Source organism: Oncorhynchus mykiss, chromosome 8, assembly GCF_013265735.2.
Source record: "Oncorhynchus mykiss isolate Arlee chromosome 8, USDA_OmykA_1.1, whole genome shotgun sequence".
NCBI lineage: Eukaryota > Metazoa > Chordata > Actinopteri > Salmoniformes > Salmonidae > Oncorhynchus > Oncorhynchus mykiss.
The window spans coordinates 72658490-72683330 of record NC_048572.1 but is presented as its reverse complement, the minus strand read 5'-3'; the positions used below and the strand labels follow the sequence as shown (position 1 = coordinate 72683330).

The 24841-nt window shown below is 44.5% G+C and overlaps 1 protein-coding gene across 3 annotated transcripts in view; it reads right to left on the bottom strand.

Annotated features, from left to right (window-relative positions):
* Nucleotides 1-24841, bottom strand: part of LOC110530502 (GREB1-like protein) — a 79828-nt gene that overhangs the window by 30735 nt on the left and 24252 nt on the right. For 2 of the 3 annotated variants that reach the window (XM_021613645.2, XM_021613643.2), the window contains exons 1-13: nucleotides 14447-15367; nucleotides 13931-14107; nucleotides 13336-13512; nucleotides 11752-11877; nucleotides 11099-11221; nucleotides 9920-10048; nucleotides 9575-9700; nucleotides 8790-8927; nucleotides 8523-8708; nucleotides 4112-4411; nucleotides 2654-2782; nucleotides 452-586; nucleotides 80-277 (exon numbers count right to left, since the gene is read on the bottom strand). In XM_021613645.2, coding sequence (XP_021469320.2) covers nucleotides 80-277; nucleotides 452-586; nucleotides 2654-2782; nucleotides 4112-4411; nucleotides 8523-8708; nucleotides 8790-8927; nucleotides 9575-9700; nucleotides 9920-10048; nucleotides 11099-11221; nucleotides 11752-11877; nucleotides 13336-13512; nucleotides 13931-14107; nucleotides 14447-14795 — 2293 coding nt within the window. In that variant the 5' untranslated portion in view covers nucleotides 14796-15367. Of the gene's footprint in view, nucleotides 1-79; nucleotides 278-451; nucleotides 587-2653; nucleotides 2783-4111; nucleotides 4412-8522; nucleotides 8709-8789; nucleotides 8928-9574; nucleotides 9701-9919; nucleotides 10049-11098; nucleotides 11222-11751; nucleotides 11878-13335; nucleotides 13513-13930; nucleotides 14108-14446; nucleotides 15368-18127; nucleotides 18288-24841 lie in introns of those variants that run through there. The other variant, XM_036986152.1, reaches the window with a different exon arrangement.

Genomic DNA, 24841 nt, shown 5'->3' with positions numbered 1-24841 from the left:
AGATGTGATTTTTCAATCCATTGTATTGCCAGTGCAGCCTTTAAATTCTAATTTGACCCTGTCCGCCCCTCATGAATACCTGATTGTTGGATGCGATGAGAGGTCTGGTTCATCAGGACGTGAGACGGAGAAACCAGAACCAGGAAGTCCACCTTGCAGAAGCGGCCCAGGTCCAGACTCTGGCTGCCTGAGTCTGCTATGGAACACACCAGGGAGAGCAGGCTCCTGGCTACACTCAGCTGGGGAGAGTGGATCTGAAACATGTCACTCAGCAGATCTGTTGGAGAAGGGGGGGAGGAACCTGCAGGTCAGCATACTGGAAACTTAGAGCTGAATATATACAGTAGATTACTTTGATATCTATCCATCCATATTCTGATCCAGAAGCTTCATAGTGAGTCTCCAGCAGGAGGAGGAGGAGAAGACGGACCATACAGTAGCCATGCCTCACCTGACTCGGAGGGAGGTACCATGGTGGCTGCCTCATGGGACGGGATGTGGTCGGTGACATCGCCCTGGAAGGGCTGGATGACCTGGCCCTTCCGTTGCCGCTGGATGTGTAGCAGCTGCTTGTCCAGGTTGTCCCCTGGAAACAACAACACAACAGGCCACCACCCGTCAGAGACAAAGACACTCACACACACAGCAGCTACATAAGCAAAACCTCATCAAATATTGATGTCTGTCTGTGACACAGTGTCCCGTTCCCATTCTGTGACTGCCAAACTGCCAGTTCAAGGTATTGCTGAAGAAAGCAGTAGGGATGGGCCAGTGGGCATTAAGGAAGGTGAATATGCATCATTGGGAAAAGATACATAAACAGAATAATATGGGACCTAGATTGTGGTGTTGTTCTGTTTTCATATTGACACTAAAATAAACATTGTCCTTGAAACACAGTTCATGTTTGTTTGATTAATTGATTGATTCATTAAATGGACTACCTACATACAGTGGGGCGAAAAAGTATTTAGTCAGCCACCAATTGTGCAAGTTCTCCCACAAAAGATGAGAGAGGCCTGTAATTTACATCATAGGTACACTTCAACTATGACAGACAAAATGAGAAAAAAAATTCAGAAAATAACATTATAGGATTTTTAATGAATTTATTTGCAAATTATGGTGGAAAATAAGTATTTGGTCAATAACAAAAGTTTATCTCAATACTTGAGATACTGTTATATACCCTTTGTTGGCAATGACAGAGGTCAAACATTTTCTGTAAGTCTTCACAAGGTTTTCACACACTGTTGCTGGTATTTTGGCCCATTCCTCCATGCAGATCTCCTCTAGAGCAGTGATGTTTTGGGGCTGTTGCTGGGCAACACGGACTTTCAACTCCCTCCAATGATTTTCTATGGGGTTGAGATCTGGAGACTGGCTAGGCCACTCCAGGACCTTGAAATGCTTCTTACAAAGCCACTCCTTCGTTGCCCGGGTGGTGTGTTTAGGATCATTGTCATGCTGAAAGACCCAGCCACGTTTCATCTTCAATGCCCTTGCTGGTGGAAGGAGGTTTTCACTCAAAATCTCACGATACATGGCCCCATTCATTCTTTCCTTTACATGGATCAGTCGTCCTGGTCCCTTTGCAGAAAAACAGCCCCAAAGCATGATGTTTCCACCCCCATGCTTCACAGTAGGTATGGTGTTCTTTGGATGCAACTCAGCATTCTTTGTCCTCCAAACACGACGAGTTGAGTTTTTACCAAAAAGTTATATTTTGGTTTCATCTGACCATATGACATTCTCCCAATCTTCTTCTGGATCATCCAAATGCTCTCTAGCAAACTTCAGATAGGCCTGGACATGTACTGGCTTAAGCAGGGGGACACGTCAGGCACTGCAGGATTTGAGTCCCTGGCGGCGTAGTGTGTTACTGATGGTAGGCTTTGTTACTTTGGTCCCAGCTCTCTGCAGGTCATTCACTAGGTCCCCCCGTGTGGTTCTGGGATTTTTGCTCATCGTTCTTGTGATCATTTTGACCCCACGAGGTGAGATCTTGCGTGGAGCCCCAGATCGAGGCAGATTATCAGTGGTCTTGTATGTCTTCCATTTCCTAATAATGGCTCCCACAGTTGATTTCTTCAAACCAAGCTGCTTACCTATTGCAGATTCAGTCTTCCCAGCCTGCTGCAGGTCTACAATTTTGTTTCTGGTGTCCTTTGACAGCTCTTTGGTCTTGGCCATAGTGGAGTTTGGAGTGTGACTGTTTGAGGTTGTGGACAGGCATCTTTTATACTGATAACAAGTTCAAACAGGTGCCATTAATACAGGTAACGAGTGGAGGACAGAGGAGCCTCTTAAAGAAGAAATTACAGGTCTGTGAGAGCCAGAAATCTTGCTTGTTTGTAGGTGACCAAATACTTATTTTCCACCATAATTTGCAAATAAATTCATTAAAAACAATGTGATTTTCTGATTTTCTTTTCTGATTTTGTCTGTCATAGTTGAAGTGTACCTATGATGAAAATTACAGGCCTCTCTCATCTTTTTAAGTGGGAGAACTTGCACAATTGGTGGCTGACTAAATATTTTTTTGCCCCACTGTAATTACTTTTCCTCCAACAAAAAAATGAGAAAATAGAGTAGAAATGATCTTTGAGTTTTTTCCATTGATGTCCTGTCCCATGGCACTTACTATGCTCACCTAGTGATGTGGTTTTGAAGTTAGACTCTAGGACACTGACTTTTCCTGTTATGAGCTCGTAGCTGATCTCCTTCAGGAACTCATTGGTGGTGAGCATTCCCTCAGCTAGTGCTCTCGCCTGGTACTTCCCTGTAAGACACATGTAGACAAGTGTGAATGAGCCTGAGTGTCCTTTGCGCCGTAAGACTGTTTCAGCCCACAGAGCTAATGCCTAGGCAGCTCTGGGAGCTGACGCAAGACTACCAGAGGGTAGTGAGGTCTGCACAACGCATCACCGGGGGCAAACTACCTGCCCTCCAGGACACCTACACCACCCGATGTCACAGGAAGGCCATAAAGATCATCAAGGACATCAACCACCCGAGCCACTGCCTGTTCACCCCGCTATCATCCAGAAGGCGAGGTCAGTACAGGTGCATCAAAGCTGGGACCGAGAGACTGAAAAACAGCTTCTATCTCAAGGCCATCAGACTGTTAAACAGCCACCACTAACATTGAGTGGCTGCTGCCAACACACTGACACTGACTCAACTCCAGCCACTTTAATAATGGGAATTGATGGGAAATGATGTAAATATATCACTAGCCACTTTAAACAATGCTACCTTATATAATGTTACTTACCCTACATTATTCATCTCATATGCATACGTATATACTGTACTCTATATCATCGACTGTATCCTTATGTAATACATGTATCACTAGCCACTTTAACTATGCCACTTTGTTTACATACTCATCTCATATGTATATACTGTACTCGATACCATCTACTGTATCTTGCCTATGCTGCTCTGTACCATCACTCATTCATATATCCTTATGTACATATTCTTTATCCCCTTACACTGTGTACAAGACAGTAGTTTTGGAATTGTTAGTTAGATTACTTGTTGGTTATTACTGCATTGTCGGAACTAGAAGCACAAGCATTTCGCTACACTCGCATTAACATCTGCTAACCATGTGTATGTGACAAATAAAATTTGATTTGATTTGACTTAGGGTCTCAGGCAAGGTTCACCTACTATAATTACTTCCTTTGGTACGCTATTAATCAGGGATCATAAACTAGATTCAGTTGTGGGCCAATTCTTTCTAGAATGGATAGTCAAGGGGCCGGAACATAATTACAAATAATTTTAACAGATGTAATATTTAACTAAAACGTAACTATTTCAAACCTTGTTACATTTATATACGATCACATATATCTCTTTATTATGGAAACAGATTTGCAAAATTAAAATCACTTGGAGCTGATTTGCTGGTGTCTTTTATATCCAACAAATATATAAAAAATGTTATCTGAGAAAACTTGGGGCGGGGGTCAAATCACCCGTTGGCCAAATTCGGACCGTGGACCACCAGTTGGGGAACACTGCTATAACTATACAGACACAACACATATAGGTATTGTAGTGTAAAGACAGTATGAGAACTGAGAACACTCACCCAGAACGAGCACACAGAACTCATTGCCGCTCATCTTGGAGGCAAAAACAATAACCACGTAGGTGGGCAGGCACTGTTGGTGGGGCGGCCCATTGCAGAGTGAGCGCAGGGACTCGGAGATGCCCTCCCCCAGGGAGTTTTGGGTGACTAGGACCTGAACCCTGCCCCCAGTTACGCTGGCCCCCAGGCGGGCTAGCCAGGGCAGCTGGGCCGGGGAGATGGAGAGACCTCCAGGACAAATTAACATAGCCTTCAGCACAATCTGCTCTAACAACTCCCTCAGAGGGATCTGCTCCGAACCTGGGGTGGGGGAGGAGAGATGAGGAGAGGACAAGTGTAGAGAAGAGAAGTAAAGAGAACAGAAGATAAAAAATGCATATATCAGTTTCCCATGTCTACTTGCTATTTGTTTTGCAGGGGACAGTGTTCTTATGCAGTGCTTCATTTGAGCTGGATCCTCCGGTACCTCTCTGTTTTGGACTGTTTTGTTTCCGGAACCTCTCATGGCCTGAGAAGTAATTTTCACTTTTAGCAATGTAAAAATTTGAAAAAAAGTTGCCTCTTTGTTAAATCCCCTGCCCCAATGTAATGTGAAAAAGTAGATATTCGAAGAGTTGATTCGGGTTGGGCTGGCTTACGGTTTGGGCAACATTACAACCTATGCTTGAGACAAACGCGTGGCCATGGCAGTGTGAGAAGAACGCCTGCATCTCTCACAGAACTAGAATGACATTCACTTTCTATGATCCCTCTCTCTGCTCTGATAGACATGACCCTGCAACTCTCATCTCTCCAGCACAAAGGGTTCTGGAGCTGCAGCACCCCTGGTGAATTGAAATAAATGAGCCAAAGTTATAGAGTTACTGCTATCTGTTCAAAAATAAATGAAATAATTCAGAGTAGCCTACTACACCAAGAAAAGGCCTATAATTTTGACACAGAGAATCAATAACTTATTTTAAAAAATGGCCTAGTTGTGGATTGTGTATATTCCAACAACAAGGCATAGCCTACAGACGGGAACACGCGGCAAATCTGTGAATGAACAGCATGAAAAATAAAAAATAAACCTTTTTCCAATATAATCGCAGGAAAACACAGGTTGGAATGCAAATGGTTCCTGATGAAAAGAGAAGACTCTAATTTGTCTGCAGGAGGCTAACAAAATATTTCATTTTACAAAGTAAAATAACAGAGACATGCTTTCAAGTGAAACTGGACTATAATTTCCTCCTCATATTGTAGCCACAAGTGTCTCCACACACCTAGGATATTGATGGATTCAAGACAAGGTCATTTTTATCACATTCTCAGTTTGTCAGTGTCAAAGTAGTCTGTCAATTTGACAACTTAAAGATTCCAGTTATGTAAAATTATCCAGAATTGCATTATACTTAGACCACACTAGGTCAGCTGTATAAGGAAATAAGCAAACAGGAAACCACTCACCCAGAGGCGGCGCTCCTAGTGGCCGGAGACTTTAATGCAGAGAAACTTAAAAACAGTTCTACCAAATTTCCATCAACATGTTAAATGTGCAACCAGAGGGAAAAAAATACTAGATCACCTGTACTCCACACACAGAGACACATACAAAGCTCTCCCTCTCCCTCCATTTGGTAAATACGACCACAACTATATCCATCTGATTCCTGCTTACAAACAAAAATTAAAGCTGGAAGCACCAGTGGTCAGATGAAGCAGATGCTAAACTACAGGACTGTTTTGTTATGACAGACTGGAATATGTTCCAGTATTCTTCCTATGGCATTGAGGAGTACACCACATCAGTCACTGGCTTTATCAATAAGTGCATTGAGGACGTCGTCCCCACAGTGACTGTATGTACATACCCCAACCAGAAGCCATGGATGACAGGCAACATTCGCACTGAGCTAAAGGGTAGAGCTGCCGCTTTCAAGGTGCGGGACTCTAACCCGGAAGCTTACAAGAAATCCCGCTATGCCCTGCGACCAATCATCAACCAGGCAAAGAGCCAATACAGGGCTAAGATTGAATCACACTACACCGGCTCCAACGCTCGTCGGATGTGTCAGGGCTTGCAAACTATTACAGACTACAAAGGGAAGCACAGCCGCGAGCTACTCTCTGTTCATCATATATGCATAGTCACTTTAACGATACCTACATGTACATACTACCTCAATAAGCCTGACTAACAGGTGTCTGTATATAGCCTTGCTACTCTTTTTTCAAATGTCTTTTTACTGTTGTTTTATTTCTTTACTTACCCACACACACACACACACACACACACACACACACACACACACACACACACACACACACCTTTTTCCCCCGCACCATTGGTTAGAGCCTGTAAGTAAGCATTTCACTGTAAGGTGAACACCTGTTGTATTCGGCGAACATGACAAATAAACTTTGATTTGATTTGATTTGAAATGCGTTTATAAAAGGCCTTTATAAAAGGCCACATTTCTTCCGGACCGTTGGCACTAAAAACGTTCCTCCATGTGTGCAACTTCTGCTCTATGCCTCTACGCAAATGCGATGATATGCACACAATGCTTTATTAGCCTATAAAGGTGATTTTCTTTTCTCATGCGTTCCGGTACCTCAGAGCTCCCTAGGTCTCCCCCCTCTCACCCTCACTTTTTGTTCCGGCACCTCCCGATTTACAAATTATGCACTGGTCTTATGTTTGTATAGTGTGAACAAGATGTTCATCTCAAGGTCATGCTTTTTGGAGCTGCCATTAAAGTGCATCAGTGAAGGTAAGTGGAGCAGTGGCAGGGATGGAGCACTTTGAGTTACAATGGGGGAGGGGGATCCGACTACCTCATCAATGTTACCCATAGAGGTACACTACATGACCAAAAGTATATGGGCATCTGCTCGTCGAAAATTTAATTCCAAAATCATAGGCATTAAAATGGAGTTGGTCCCCCTGGCTCACAGTCAGTGTTCCAATTCATCCCAAAGTTGTTCAATGGGGTTGAGGTCAGGACTCTGTGCAGGTCAGTCAAGTTCTTCCACACCGATCTCGACAAACCATTTCTGTACAGACATCGCTTTGTCCATGGGGGAATTGGCATGCTGAAACAGGAAAGGGCCTTCTCCAAACTGTTGCCACAAAGTTGTAATCACAGAATCGTCCAGAATGTCATTGTATGCTGTAGCGTTAAGACTTCCCATCACTGGAGGTAACAGGCCTCGCCCAAACCATGAAAAACAAACCCCAGACCATTATTCCTCCTCCACCAAACTTTACATTTGGCACCAAGCTTTCGGGCAGGTAGCATTCTCCAGGCATACGCCAAATCCAGATTCATCTGTGGGACTGCCAGATGGTGAAGTGTGATTCATCACTCCACTGCTCCGGAGTCCAATGGCGTCGATCTTTACACCACTCCAGCCGACGCATGGTGATCTCCGGGTTTTGTGCGGCTGCCATGGAAACCCATTTGATGAAGCTCCTGATGAACAGTTCTTGTGCTGACGTTTCTGCCAGAGGCACTTTGGAACTCAGTAGTGAGAGTTACAACCGAGGACAGACGATTTTTACGTGCTACGAAGTGGCCTACCACTTCGCGGCTGAGCCATTGTTGCTCCTAGACATTTCCACTTCACAATAACAGCACTTACTGTTGACTGGGGCAGCTCTAGCTGGGTAGAAATTTGATGAACTGACTTGTTGAAAGGTGGCATCCTATAACGGTGCCACGTTGAATGTCACTGAACTCTTCAGTAAGCCATTCTACTGCCAATGTTCCTCTATGGAGATTGCATGGCTGTGTGCTTGATGTTATACACCTGTCTGTAACGGGTGTGGCTGAAATAGCCAAATCCACTCATTTGAAGGGGTGTCCATATACCTTTGTATATAAAGTTAGAAGACGGAACATTGTATCGTCCCATTATTGCGTTTGTGAGTGCACGGGCGGCGCCATTGAGACCATTACCATTTTGAAGTAGTACATTTTCTTCTTCTACTACTTCTATGAGTTGATAAACAAACGGAAAGGGTGCACACCGCCCCCTGTAGTGTGTTGTTAGAACCGGTATGAAGCCAAGGTTGGCCATTTACTGCCACCTGCAGTTATGGAATATTTGCTCATGAGTATAATTAATTAGCTGATCTCTCCTGATGACCTGAATGGAATTATGTGATCCTTCCTGAACCAATAGGAAGACCCACCTAGTTGATATCTTCAAAATGTTGAAAATCTTCAATGGTGCTGCCCATGCTAAGCCTGTCTTTTGGGCACTAGAGTCCTCTGTCATTCTCTATTGTGTTACCAAACTTAAAACAACCAGGCCTTGGCTGAGCTTAGCCTGTGTGATTCAAAATGTTATATAAGTCTTCCATATCGAACAGGGTGTATGCATGCATGTGCGTGCAAGTGTATGAGTGTTTTGAGACCTTTACCTAGCCTTGCAAGGTACTGCAGGGTGAGGAGTATTATGGTTTCCACACTGAGCAGTTGGCTACTGTTCAGTCCAAGACTGGACAGGGTCTTCTCAGTCAGCTTGTTGCCTTTATAGCAGCTCACTAGCAGGGGGCTCACCACAATGTCCCCCACGTTCCCGTAGAAGTATGGTAACGTACCATGCCCTGCCAAACCAAACATCAGAGTTAATTCAATTCACTTAAATTCAATTAAATTGCAGTCAGTCAAAGAATGGTGGTTTGTACCGATGAGGATGACGGGACGGACTCCTGAGGTGTTGAGCAGGTTGTTGGGGACGATGACAGTCTCTCCGGCAGTGACAGGTTGGGGCTGAAGGACCCCTGCTACAGGCGGCTGAGGAGTAGGCATAGCCAGTACAGAGCCTGATGGAAAAGACAGAGAGCTACATGTCAATACTGGGATTAGAATACAGCTAGACATCAGCTCAGCACCAACTCTCCTCCTTCAGAGATACCCTCCAGCAGACTTTCACTGAAAACATTATCTAGCATAGATAATTCTACTGAACTACTCACCAGGACCATGACGAGGCCAACCCACTCCAGAAGGAGAGTTGGCCTGGTCTACTGTAGATTTTTCAGATTGTTATTTGAAGATAACCATGTCCAATGTTTGTAGGTGGGGTGGTCATACACATGGCTCTATACAGCCCTTTATCCTCTGGATATATACAGAATAAAACCAGGGAATATACTGTATGTCTCCTTTAAGTCATAGTGTCCTGGCTCTCCTAGCTTTGCAGACCTCTCAGTTTTAGCGATTCTCTGTTCATACTGTATCTGCACTAACCCGTCTGACCCGATCTCCATGGAGATGCTGAATGAATCACACTGACAACAGAGAATGTCTCAGATCTTGTGTCCTTCCTTCTCCCAAAAAGGGAGGTCAATGTACTAGTCAACATCACGCACGCATGCACACAGAGACAGAGACAGAGACAGAGAGAGGCTAAATTAATCTGTCCCTATGTAAATAAACAATAAAAATGATCAAAAACTCTGTGCCGGACCTGGGGAGTAGACGATGGGTTGGATGGTGGGCATAGGGATGGCTGTAGGGGGGACTGGGACCAGGGGGTTGGGGTGCCAACCGCGGTGGCGCTTCTTGGGCGGGCCAAGGGTCATGGCAGACAAAACTGGATAGAAAACAACACAAGAGGAACATATGAATAAACTGCAGAATACCTACAATCCTGGTCCCCAGAACATTCACTGGGCTTCTACAATAGCAATCTATGAGTAAATGTACTATTTCAGAACATAGAATCTAAAACGAGGAGCTAGGGCGGTTGAGTTACCCTCAGTTGGGTTTAAAACAGCAACACAAAGGTTTGGGAGGAGAACATGGTGCTCACCAGGGCTGTTTCCTGGGTCTGAGGTTCTGTACCCCTGTCCTTGGGTTTCCAGAGACACCTGGGAGAGGCTCAGTAACGGGGGGCGGCCCTCTGCACCCAGTCCGCTAGCCGGACTGTTCACTATCAGAACTGTGGGCGCGCACACACAGACAGACAGACAGACAGACAGACAGACAGACAGACAGACAGACAGACAAACACACAGACAGACACACAGACAGACACACAGACACACACAGACACACCATACATTGTTATAATGCATTTCACCACAGTTCATTTTCAGATGATTCGATGCTAAATCATTTACTTTCGTAAGACAATTTTTTGAGAGATGCCATACGTGAAATGCACATTTATCTTCCTCTCTTATAGGAAACAAATAGTAAAAAAATACAAGAGATACATGTGTTTGATAATCACAAAAGAAAACCAATCATCCTGACATATCTTCCTAATACAGAGACTGAGCAATATACTTTATAAGAAGGATTTATGCCCGCCTAACACTGAGCTATTGGTTTCTTATTGCCAATGAACTGATGGGGCACTTACCAATCTCAGATTCACTGTGTGTGCATATACGCTAACACATTGATCAGTACAGTATGTGTAGCCCAGGCCTGTCAATCTCGCAACCTTGTAAACGAGCTAATGGATAGCCGGCCCTTAAAAAGTCATTACAGGGATTTTCTGCTCATTATTGATGAGGCCTGTGTGCATACGGCATCACTTCTGCTATGTGCCCTGGTCTGAGTAGGAGAATGAGCTGTTGCCTACAAATATGTTGGTTTACATGGCCAAGCATAGGCCAGATGGAGCTGTGGAGTGTAGATTCTTCTACTGACTGGACACACACACACACACACACACACACACACACACACACACACACACACACACACACAAACACACACACACACACACACACACACACACACACACACACACACACACACAAGGAATGTTCTGAAATACCCAGACTAAAGCCTATTACACATGAGGCAGTCTGCATAATATCACTGGATGTTATTGCTGTATGATGTACCATGGTGTAAAACATGAAGCTGACGTTGTGGGAGAAAGATGACTATGCGATGGAGATGTGATCACACATAGATTAACACAATGTCACCCAGAAACAGTGGTGGTAGAACAAGAGTAGAAGAAGAGTTGAACCTATTGGTAGAGTCTCTGTCCCAGGGGTAGAGGCCAAAGGTTTGAGGAAGCTGCCCTCTCGGGCCAGGTCCTGGGCTGAGAGGAACACAGAGGATGCAGAGGGAATTCTGGTAGATGGGGAGTCTGGAGGGCAATAAAAACACAGTGTGGGTGTTAGAATGGGTCCTGTCAAGTGACGTTTACCAAACTGTCTCCAAACAACACTAACAAATAATAATGACTCATTACAGTTTTTCCATTACAACAAGTAGACCATAACTGCCCCCTTTAACTAAACAATGCTTTGTAAACAAACACAGACACTATTCACTCCAGCCAGATGTCATCTTGGTCAGAGGGAGGGAGGGATGGGAGAAGAGGGTAGGGAGGGGAGAGGAGAGGGGGTGTTGTGTCACACCTCTACCCTTCCCTGACAGAGGAGCAGGATGTAGCTCAGGCTAAAGTCAATAGAGCATATGAGCACAGCTGTCTAACATCAGGTTAGATCTTATACTGACTGAACACTAACTACCCTACAAACTGATCAGGCTCCACTGCCATGAGTGAAGGGTAACAGGAGGGTGTGTGTCCTACCTGACATGTAGAATGGTAAGAGTAGGGTATGTTTCCTACCTGATAGGGAGAAGGGTAAGAGGAGGGTGTTTGTGTCCTACCTGACAGGGAGAAGGGGGAACAGCTGTGTCTGTTGGTGCCTCCATTCTCCTTGATGCTCAGGGAGGATGAGGAGTTGGGCTTGGAGGTGGATGAACTGCTAATGGAGAACTGACATGTCTTACAGTCTGGGGAAAAGGAGGGGAGAAATAAATACACTTTTTAAAATAGACCTGGAACCATTCTATCAGTGAATCAATAAATAATACAATAATGCCTCACAAGTCCTCAACTGGCAGCTTCATTAAATAGTTCCCGCAAAACACCAGTCTCAACGTCAACAGAAGAGGCGACTCCGGGATGCTGGCCTTCTAGGCAGAGTTGCAAAGAAAAAGACATCTCAGACTGGCCAAAAAAAGAAATGATTAAGATGGCCAAAAGAACAGACACTGGGCAGAGGAACTCTGCCTAGAAGGCCAGCATCCCGGAGTTGACTCTTCACTCTTGATGTTGAGACTGGTGTTTGCGGGTACTATTTAATGAAGCTGCCAGTTGAGGACTTGTGAGGCATCGGTTTCTCAAACTAGACAATCTAATGTACTTGTCCTCTTTCTCTGTTGTGCACCGGGGCCTCCCATTCCTCTTTCTATTCTGGTTAGCGCTAGTTTGTGCTGTGAAGGGAGTAGTATACAGCGTTGTATGAGATCTTCAGTTTCTTGGCAATTTCTCGCATGGAATAGCCTTCATTTCTCAGAACAAAAATAGACTGACGAGTTTCAGAAGAAAGTTATTTGTTTCTGGCCATTTCGAGCCTGTATTCGAACCCACAAATGCTGATGTTCCAGATACACAACTAGTCTAAAGAAGGCCAGTTTTATTGCTTCTTTAATCAGAACAACAGTTTTCAGCTGTGCTAACATAATTGCAAAAGGGTCTTCTAATGATCAAATAGCCTTTTAAAATGATAAACTTGGATTAGCTAACACAACGTGCCATTGGAACACAGGAGTGAGGGTTGCTGAGGATGGGCCTGTATACGCCTATGTAGATATTCCATTAAAAATCAGCCGTTTCCAGCTACAATAGTCATTTACAACATTAACAATGTCTACACTGTATTTCTGATCAATTTGATGTTATTTTAATTGACAAAAAAATTTGGAAATGTCTAAGTGAACCCAAACTTTTGAACAGTAGTGCATATATTGATGGGTCATAAAAAGATTACAGCCCCAAACCAATACCACATTTTAGTTATTACAAATTCAATTTAAAAACCGCTCAACTACAAACATTAGGCTACTATGCATTTATAATGCATTTACTAAATGACATGTAGCATGAATCATGATGTAATGTTGTATAACCACAGTGTTACTACACAGGTATAACAGCAATTCAATGTAAAGTGTTCCAGAAAGTGGAAGTGAAATATGCAGATAGAGTCGGAGAGACATCTCAAGTTGTATGGTGGTATTATACATTTTGTATTGTAGCTATGTAGTGGTGTAATAATGATACACAATGTACTGTTTAATCTTTTGTTTTATGTGTAATACCAGTGCCTGTTTAGACCCCAGGGAGAGAACCTGCTGCCTTGGCAACAGCTAATGGGGATCCCTAATAAATACAAATACAAATCTCACCTTTCCAGCAGATGAGGGGTCCTTTGCACAGAGCATCCTGACAGTTCTTCACCAGGTAGTATTTTAAGTGCTTCTGCTTCTTGGGCTGCGTGGCCAGCTTCAGGTTGATGTGGTTGGAGAACTCAGTAAAGTAGCGGAACCCCTTCTCTCCACAGCCAACACAGTCCCCTGAAAACCCTGCACACACCAAACAGAGAGAGAGAGAACATGAGTTGGGAACTGTAGGTATTTACAGAATAAGTATGCATTATTTCAGGTTATATGGATACATTATTGTCTTATGTCAATATTGCTAACCAAAACATTTTCAAAACAGCCCAAAATAAGCCATTCAATTAACTTACTTATTATTGCATTAAATGACAGCAAAGCACAGGTTAATCAACTGCTGAATGCAACAAAAATCAAAAGTTGTAGCAAGCTACATTATGGATGGTGGGAAAAAAATATAACTTCAGATGACTCATCCGAGCTGAGTGGGTAAAATAGTACATTCATTTCAGAGGCCTAAAGTACATTGCATTTCCTGTAACTCTGACCTAGGCTGTGGACGACCTTCGTATTGTATCAAGTCAAAGAGGCATGGCAGACTGACCTAAAAGTGCATTTTTCCCGTTCTCATCAGGCAGAAAGCGTCGATCCACAGCACACACCAGGATGTGCTCTGGGATGCTGGGGGACTTGGCACCGACTAACTCAAAGCCAGCTGGGACTTGGATTGGCTCTGTCAACATGGAGACCAGACGGAGGTCCCTACCGGCCTGACAGAAACCTGAGGAGAAGAGAGAGAACACCAGTCAACTCAGGAGTAAACATCCACAACCATAATACCCCCCCATTATTTAGGCAGGCCAGGGTGGAGTCCCGTTGAGACCAAAGACTCTTTTACAAGAAGCCCTGCATGACAAGGGCTCCCTGCATGTAATCTACATGTCTACATTACAGTGGAACATACTAAGGTGAATATTGCTGCAAACGTGGTGTTCCTAGGGAGAGAATGAACAAGATGTGTTCTTCAGATATGCTTTTTAGCAGGGATTTGAATCCGAGGGCTTCGCAACTTCTGAGAAAGTCCCAGGGCGAAAGTAGTTTGAGATGGTTTGACGCTTACCGTCCATGGTGCAGCAGCTGTCGGGCGAGGGGCCTTGTAAGTTGGGCGGTGGGGGGCTGCTGGTGTCATAGTTGCCGTCCACCTTCATCTCCTCCAGACCATTAGAGGCCTGGCCGTTCAGCTGATCCTGACCCGGAGGCTTCCCGCACGGCAGGTACAGGTCCACCTTGGGCTTTATATCTGTACCCATAACACAATGACCCCTTAAGACATAACGTCCCCATAACACAATGACCCCGTAAGACATAATGTCCCTATAACACAATGACTCCTTAAGGCATAATGTCCCCATAACACAATGACACCTTAAGAAATAATGTCTCCATAACACAATGACCCCGTAAGACATAATGTCCCCATAACACACAATGACCCCTTAAGACATAATGTCCCCATAACACACAATGACCCCTTAAGACATAATGACCCTGTAAGAAACCAGGACTCTGTAAGACATAATTTCCACCTATGACAATGTCGCCATTATACACCACATCACACAACACATGATATTATCTTGGAGTGAAGATGCCATACAAAAGCAAGGAGCTGGAGATTGGACACTCTGCAAGGTATTTTTCAAGAGAAGGACGAACCCATAACACATTATATGGCCACATTCAAGTCTACCTTTCTTCAAGAGAACTACACTGAACAAAAACATTAACGCAACATGCAACAATTTCAAAGATTTTACCGAGTTACAGTTCATATAAGGAAATCAATCAGTTTAAATAAATTCATTAGCACTAATCTATGGATTTCACATGACTGGGAATACAGATATGCATCTTTTGGTTTCAGATACCTTAAAAACAAAGTAGAGGTGTGGTCAGAAAACCAGTCAGTCTCTGGTGTAACCACCATTTGCCTCATGCAGCGTGACACATCTTCACATAGAGTTGATCAAGCTGTTGGTTTTGGCCTGTGGAATGTTGTCCCCCTCCTCTTCAATGGCTGTGCGAAGTTGCTGGATATTGGCAGGAACTGGAACACGCTGTCATACACCTCGATGCAGAGCATTCCAAACATGCTCAATGGGTGACATGTTTGGTGAGTATGCAGGCAATGGAAGACCTGGGACATTTTCAGGTTCCAGGAATTGTGTACAGATCCTTGCGACATGAGGCCATGCATTATCATGCTGAAACGTGGTGATGGCGGATGAATGGCATGACAATATGCCTCAGGATCTCTTGCAATTGTGTTCATTGTCCATAGCTTATGCCTGCCCATACCATAACTCCTCCGTCACCATGTACACAACGCTGACATACACGCTGTCTGTCATCTGCTCGGTACAGTTGAAAACAGGATTCATCCGTAAAGCGCACACTTCTCCAGCGTGCCAGTGCCCATTGAAGGTGAGTATTTGCCCACTGAAGTTGGTTACGATGCCGAACTGCAGCCAGGTCAAGACCCTGGTGAGGATAACAAGCACGCAAATGAGCTTCCCTATGCCGGTTTCTGACAAATTGTGTGGAAATTCTTCGGTTGTGCAAACCCACAGTTTCATCAGCTGTCCGGGTGGCTGGTCTCAGACGATGCTGCAGGTGAAGAAGCAGGATGTGGAGGTCCTGGGCTGGCATGGTTACACGTGGTCTGCAGTTGTGAGGTTGGTTGGACATACTGCCAAATTTTCTAAAACAACATTAGAGGTGGTAGAGAAATAAACATGAATTTCTCAGGCAACAGCTCTGGTGGATATCCCTGCAGTCAAAACTGCACATTTTAGAGTGACATTTTATTGTTCCCAGCACAAGGTGCACTTGTGAAATGATCAGGTGGATGGATTATCTTGGCAAGGAATAAATGCTCTTTAACAGCGATGTAAACGAATTTGTCCAAAACATTTGAGAGAAATAAGATTTTTGTGCATATGGAACATTTCTGGGCTCTTTGCATCTCTAGGGGCGCTATTTCATTTTTGGATAAAAAACGTTCCCGTTTTAAGCGCGATATTTTGTCACGAAAAGATGCTCGACTATGCATATTGACAGTTTTGGAAAGAAAACACTCTGAAGTTTCAGAATCTGCAAAGATTTTGTCTGTAAGTGCCCCAGAACTCATTCTACAGGCGAAACCAAGATGATACGTTAAACAGGAAATGAGCAGAATTTCTGAAGCTCTGTTTTCTAATGTCTCCTTATATGGCTGTGAATGCGACAGGAATAAGCTTAGACCTTCTGCCGTTTCCCCAAGATGTCGGCAGCATTGTGACGTATTTGTAGGCATATCATTGGAAGATTGGCCATAAGAGACTACATTTTCCAGGGGTCCGCCCGGTGTCCTTTGTCTAAATTTGTGCGTAATCTTCAGGTGCGGGCATTTTCTCCTGGGATTCAGGAGAGAAAGCACACTTCCACGAACGATATATCATCGAAGAGATATGTGAAAAACACCTTGAGGATTGATTCTAAACAACGTTTGCCATGTTTTCAGTCGATATTATGGAGTTAATTTGGAAAAAAGTTCGCGTTTTGAGGACTGAATTTTCGGGTTTTTTTGGTAGCCAAATGTGATGTACAAAACGGAGCTATTTCTAATACACAAAGAATCTTTTTGGAAAAACTGAGCATCTGCTATCTAACTGAGAGTCTCCTCATTGAAAACATCTGAAGTTCTTCAAAGGTAAATGATTTTATTTGAAGGCTTTTATGTTTTTGTTGAAATGTTGCGTGCTGGATGCTAACGCTAATGCTAACGCTAAATGCTACGCTAGCTAGCTACTTTTACACAAATGATTGTTTTCCTATGGTTGAGAAGCATATTTTGAAAATCTGAGATGACAGTGTTGTTTACAAAAGGCTAAGCTTGAGAGATGGCATATTTATTTCATTTCATTTGCGATTTTCATGAATAGTTAACGTTGTGTTATGCTAATGAGCTTGCTGATAGATTTACACAATCCTGGATACAGGGGTTTTTTCATAGCTAAACGTGACGCAGAAAACGGAGCGATTTGTCCTAAACAAATAATCTTTCAGGAAAAACTGAACATTTGCTATCTGAGTCTCCTCATTGAAAACATCTGAAGTTCTTCAAAGGTAAATTATTTTATTTGAATGCTTTTCTGTTTTTTTGTGTAAATGTTGCCAGCTGAATGCTAATGCTAAATGCTACGCTAAATGCTACGTTAGACATCAATACTGTTACACAAATGCTTGTTTTGCAATGGTTGAGAAGCATATTTTGAAAATCTGAGATGACAGTGTTGTTAACAAAAGGCTAAGCTTGAGAGCTAGCATATTTATTTCATTTCATTTGCGATTTTCATGAATAGTTAACGTTGCGTTATGGTAATGAGCTTGAGTCTGTATTCACGATCCCGGATCCGGGATGGGGAGATCAGAAAGGTTAATTTCAGCTCATGAAACATTGGACCAACACTACATATTGCGTTTATATTTTTGTTAAGTATAAATTACTGAGATGACATGGACTTGCTGTATGGGTATAATTGAGTGACTCATTCTCAAGTGCCATTCAGCTGGTCAACATCAGCATAATTAAACATGATCAGAGATGGCAGTATCAGTTTCAATGTGTTTCTGTTAACTATGATCCACTAAATGAAAGAGGCAGCTAGCTATAGCTAGTGTTTTGTTCTGTTTCTATATATAACGATCTAGATGAGGACAGACAGACAGACACGGGACACAGGGAGACAGGGAGACATGCCCTCCATGTTGCCAGGATAATGGACAGGCTCCAGGTATAGCTGAGTGAAGACGGGCTGTGGGTCTCCACTGCTGGAGCATAGGGAGGCCTTGATAGAGTTGTGGAGGGCCTCTTCGAAGCGAGCAGACTTCGGCTGCCCTGCATATGAATTCCCCATTATCTGGAATGAGAAGGAGGGTATAACATGAACAAAGGCACAGCTATCCACTCCAGGCTCAGCTCCATCCACGTCAATATGTAAGATAGTGGAATCAGAGGAGGCTGGTGGGAGGAGCTATAAGAGGACGGCTAATTGCTGGAATGGAATAAATGGAACGGTATCAAACACATCAAACATATGGAAACTATGTTTGACTCCGTTCCATTAATTACATTCCAGCCATTACAATAAGCCCATCTTCATATAGCTCCTCCCACCAGCCTCCACGGGTAAATATCCAATCTACATAGGATACTTGTCCATACAGATGCTAGGATGAACTTAGATGCATCTTTCTGTGTGAGACTAAGCATGCACACACACAATCTCACACTCTTTCCCTTTTTTCCCCTCTTGTTTTTTACCTCTTTTTCATATTTTTTTCAGTTTTTGTCTCTTTCTCTTTCCCTCTCTTTCGATCTCTCCTTCTGTCACTATTTTTCTCTCCCTGGTGGTTTGCGTCCGTTTATTGATTATCGAGGTCTCAATTTCATCACGGTGGGTTTTAGTTACCCACTAGCTCTCATCGCTACGGCAGTGGAATCATTTCACGGAGCGCAGCTCTTCACGAAACTGGATCTCAGGAGCGCGTATAATCTAGTTCGTATTCGGGAGGGAGAGGAGTGGAAAACCGCGTTTAGTACCACATCTGGCCATTATGAGTACCTCGTCATGCCGTACGGGTTAAAGAATGCTCCAGCTATCTTTCAATCCTTCGTTGACGAGATTCTCAGAGACCTGCACGGACAGGGTGTGGTGGTGTATATTGACGATATTTTGATCTACTCCGCTACACGCATGTGTCTCTGGTGCTATGGTGTGTCTCAGCTCCTATTACCTCACTGCTGAAGGGGGGGCCGGTGCGTTTGCAGTGGTCAGCAGAGGCGGACTGAGCGTGTTGGGGAACCAGCCGGTCCTGGCACCATGCATCAGAGCCAGACTGAGGCTCCTGCGGTGGAGGAGTGGATGCAGCGCTCTAAGGAGACCTGGAGGGCCGTCCAGGAGTCATTACGTCAGGCGAGTGGACGGCAGAAGAAGAGCGCTGACCGTCACCGCAGTGAGGCCCCCGTGTTTGCACCGGGGGACAGGGTCTGGCTCTCGACCCGAAACCTGCCCCTCCGCTTGCCCTGCCGGAAGCTGGGTCCGCAGTGTGTAGGGCCATTTAAAGTCCTGAGGAGAATAAACAAGGTTTGTTATCGATTATTACTTCCTTCGTATTATCGCATTAACCCCTCGTTTCATGTGTCTCTCCTCAGGCCGGTGGTAGCTGGTCCCATGCAGGAAGGTGAGGTTCCGGAGGTCCCTCCGCCCCCTCTGGACATCGACCCCGGCGTACACGATATGAGCTATTCTGGACTCAAGACGCCGGGTGAGGGGCCTGCAGTACCTCGTTGACTGGGAGGGGTATGGTCCAGAGGAGAGGTGCTGGGTCCCGGTGGGGGATATTCTGGATCCATCTATGTTGAGAGAGTTCCATCGCCTCCATCCGGATCGCCCTGCGCCTCGGCCCCCGGGTCGTCCCCGAGGCCGGTGTCGGAGCGCTGCGGGAGCTGCGCGTCAGGGGGGGTACTGTCACGAATATTACCGAAGGTGGCTCCCCTTCTTGTTCGGGTGGCGCTCGGTGGTCGTCGTCGCCGGTCTACTAGCTGCCACCGATCCTTTGTTCCGTGTTCGTTTGGTTTTGTCTAATTGGTTTCACCTGTTCATTGTTTGGTTGTTAGGGTGGGGTTATTTAAGTTTGTTTAGCCCGCTTGTTCTTCTGTATTTGTGAGAGGTGTTAGTGTTTGTTGGGTTTTCTCGCTGTCCTGGTATTTACCTAAGGGTACTATATTGTTTTTATAGTTACGCCTGTTTGGGTATAACTATTTTCTTCCTTTGATTTTGGACATTAAAGCGTGTTTTTTCCCGCATCCTTTGCTCTCTGCGCCTGACTCCACACCCATTCACTCATTGAGCGTTACACTGTACATTATTTAAGAGAACAATATATATATTTTTGTTTTACAGAAAATGCTATTTAACTGTCAGTTTGCTAATATAACAGTCTGTTTTTGCTATTTGTATTTCCGCTAACATTATTAACATGTCTAATGATGTTTTGAAAATTATTACGTTGATATTTTTCTATGATTGTTGCTTTTTTCATTATTTTCAAAATGGCCCCAGTTGGAAATCCATGAATGTAAAACATGTTGGTGGTATGAGGGTTAAATTAATCAAATTTTTCTGGACCGAGCACTCCCCCATTCTCATCGAGGGGGCTGTAGTGGAGCAGGTTGAGAGCTTCAAGTTCCTTGGTGTCCACATCAACAAACTAGAACGGTCCAAACACACTAAGACAGTCGTGAAGAGGGCACGACAAAACTTATTTCCCCTCAGGAGACTGAAAAGATTTGGCATGGGTCCTCAGATCATCAAAAGGTTCTACAACTGCACCATCGAGAGCATGTTGGTTGCATCACTGCCTGGTACAGGCACTACAGAGGGTAGTGCGTACGGCCCAGTACATCACTGGGGCTAAGCTGCCTGCCATCCAGGACCTCTACACCAGGCGGTGTCAGAGGAAGGCCCCAAAAATTGTCAACAACCCAAGCCACCCCAGTCATAGACTGTTTTCTCTGCTACCGCATGGCAAGCGCTACCGGATCGCCAAGTCTAGGACTGATAAAATAATTGATATGTTTAAAGATAATGATTAAATAATTCCACTCTGAAACCATATAATTGTATGAAATTGATTAGAATCATAAAACTATAATCTGATGATGTGTGTAGTTTTAGTCAGAATTAGAACAAGGACCTTTAGTTCCTTTTTAATATGGAAGTGTAACCGGTGCTGTGCTGCACCGCTGTAACTCTGCGTTGTGTGTGGTTGATTGAGACTATAGATGTGGACTGCATCCAAAAGGAAATAAAACATTTGTAGAGTACATATGTTCTGCGAATCGTCACCTCTTTCTACAACAGATGCACAATAGGAGGGACTGGGATCATTTTTGGAGCTAGCCATCGTTCACACATACACATGCTAATACCTTAGCTAGCTACAAAGTCATACACACAGTGTTTTGTTCATGAATAATGTTGTATATTTAGAGGTTACTCATAAGTGGAGGGTATTCTTAAGATGCACTTGTAATTGTACTTTTTAGGATGATATCAACATTCTGAATTCAACAAGTGGTTTATTAGTTAAAAGAATCAAACTTTTCTGAAGACAACAGAAAAAGGCTGCCTACCTCTCATAGTGCATCAAAATGATTTGAGCACGAGCACACAGGGCACAAAGTAAGTACACACTCCCCTACTCCCAGGATGCAGGCATGCATAAGAACAAATCAACACGACATATTAATATATGAACCTGGTGGAATTCACATAGTACTTTAAGTACTTTAACAACTGTTACAGAAGCAGGGTGCAAGTGGGAAACAAATGATAAGAGGAGCTATCGACAGACAAGTTGTAATACTGTGGTCCTTACAGGACATTCTGTCTCTACCCGTGTTGGGGAGAAACTGTTAGGCTTGCAGAAAATTATTAAACAATGTATCTGTGTAGTGGAAAAACACAGACTGTCTGAGCAAGGCGTAGCTTAAGATTTGAACTTGGGTTGTGCCGTGGCGGAGATCTTTGTGGGCTATACTCAGCCTTGTCTCCGGATGGTAAGTTGGTGGTTGAAGATATCCCTCTAGTGGTGTGGGGGCTGCGCTTTGGCAAAGTGGGTGGGGTTATATCCTTCCTGTTTGGCCCTGTCCGGGGGTGTCCTCGGATGGGGCCACAGTGTCTCCTGACCCCTCCTGTCTCAGCCTCCAGTATTTATGCTGCAGTAGTTTATGTGTCGGGGGGCTAAGGTCAAGTTTGTTATATCTGGAGTACTTCTCCTGTCCTATTCGGTGTCCTGTGTGAATTTAAGTGTGCTCTCTCTAATTCTCTCTTTCTTTCTCTCTCTCGGAGGACCTGAGCCCTAGGACCATGCCTCAGGACTACCTGACATGATGACTCCTTGCTGTCCCCAGTCCACCTGGCCGTGCTGCTGCTCCAGTTTCAATTGTTCTGCCTTATTATTGGACCATGCTGGTCATTTATGAACATTTGAACATATTGGCCGTGTTCTGTTATAATCTCCACCCGGCACAGCCAGAAGAGGACTGGCCACCCCACATAGCCTGGTTCCTCCCTAGGTTTTGGCCTTTCTAGGGAGTTTTTCCTAGCCACCGTGCTTCTACACCTGCATTGTTTGCTGTTTGGGGTTTTAGGCTGGGTTTCTGTACAGCACTTTGAGATATCAGCTGATGTACGAAGGGCTATATAAATACATTTTATTTTATTTTATTTGAACTTGTTTGTGTGTGTTATAAAGACTGGGTTTGTATAGTGGACTTCAGAGTACTCTCGTGAATAAACATTTGGACTATTGTAAGCTGGGACATGCTGTTTCATTCAACTAGAATCTTACAAACTTTGGGTTGCAGACTGAGTAGATTAATTTAAGTTTTTGAACATTGATAACGAAATTCTCATAACAAGGACCAAAAGGCTTCTCAACAGCTTTTGCCCCCAAGCCATGAGACTCCTGAACAGTTAATGAAATGGCTACCCGGACTATTTGCATTGTGTCCCGCCACCCCCAACCAACCAATCCCGCTTTTACGCTGCTGCTACTCTGTTTACCATCTATGCATAGTCACTTTAACCGCAGATAGACTCTGTACTGGTACCACCTGGATATAGCCTCGCTAATTTTGCACGCCCAATTTTTCAGTTTTTGATTTGTTAAAAAAAGTTTGAAATATCCAATAAATGTCGTTCCACTTCATGATTGTGTCCCACTTGTTGTTGATTCTTCACAAAAAAATACAGTTTTATATCTTTATGTTTGAAGCCTGAAATGTGGCAAAAGGTCGCAAAGTTCAAGGGGGCCGAATACTTTCGCAAGGCACTGTATATGTGTATAGGTGGCAGGGAAGTCAGGCGCAGGAGAGTCAAACGGAGTGTAAAATGGAGTCTTTTAATAAATGTCCAAGTAACATGCTCCATAACACTAAATAGAAAAATGAATATAAACAAATATGGGTACGAAGACCTGTAGCGCACCTATACAAAAAAACACTACACTGACAAAAAAAAAAAACTCTGACAAAGACATGAGGGGAAACAGAGGGTTAAATACACAACAGGTAATGAATGGGATTGAAAACAGGTGTGTGGGAAGACAAGACAAAATCAATGGAAAATGAAAATTGGATCAATGATGGCTAGAAGACCGGTGACGTCGAATGCCGAGCACCGCCCGAACAAGGAGAGGCAACGGCTTCGGTAGAATTCGTGACACTGTAAGTAAGCATTTCACTGTAAGGTCTACAACTGTTGTATTCAGTGCACGTGACAAATAAACTTTGATTTGAGCCATTCATTTGCAGGGTTTACAAAGGACTGAAAAGAAAGTCACATTTTTTGGCACCTAACGTATGGTCTTGGCCTGGAAAACCCTCCCTACCATTGTCCTTGGGCTGGTGTTACTGTAGTGTTGTATAAACGCAGCCATTAACAGCCAAGTCAAGTCAAACCACAGGTTGAAGGCTGTTTGGGAACAGCCAGGACTCTGTAACAATTACGTTAGTGTCATGGTCGTCCTCCTCGTCATCTGAAGAGGAGAGGCGAAAAGGATCAGAGGACCAATATGCGGCGTGGTAAGTGTCCATGGTAAATCTTTAATCAAGAAAGTACTGAACACTGAAAACTATACAAACCAGTAAACAAAATAACAACCGTGAAGCTAATGCGAGCTGCGCTGAAACAAGCCATCAACATAGACAATCACCCACAAACAAACAGTGCAACCCAGGCTACCTAAGTATGATTCTCAATCAGAGACAACTAATGACACCTGCCTCTGATTGAGAACCATACTAGGCCGAAACATAGAAATGCCCCAAAACATAGAAAAACAAACAGACTGCCACCCAACTCACGCCCTGACCATACTAAATAAATACAAAACAAAGGAAATAAAGGTCAGAACGTGACAGTACCCCCCCCCCCCCCCCCAAAGGTGCGGACTCCGGCCGCAAAACCTTGACCTATAGGGGAGGGTCTGGGTGGGCGTCTGTCCGCGGTGGCGGCTCTGGCGCGGGTCGCGGACCCCACTTCGCCATTGTCTTAGTCCGCCTCATTGTCCTAACCATGGCCACTCCTCTCAATGGACAGCGGGGCAGCAGCTCGGGACAGAGGGGCGGCGGCTCGGGACAGAGGGGCGGCGGCTCTGGCGCCGGACAGGCGGGAGACTCCGGCAGCAGCGCCGGACAGGCGGGAGACTCCGGCAGCAGCGCCGGACAGGCGGGAGACTCCGGCAGCAGCGCCGGACAGGCGGGAGACTCCGGCAGCAGCGCCGGACAGGCGGGAGACTCCGGCAGCAGCGCCGGACAGGCGGGAGACTCCGGCAGCAGCGCCGGACAGGCGGGAGACTCCGGCAGCAGCGCCGGACAGACAAGACCACCTGCAGGGAGGAGACA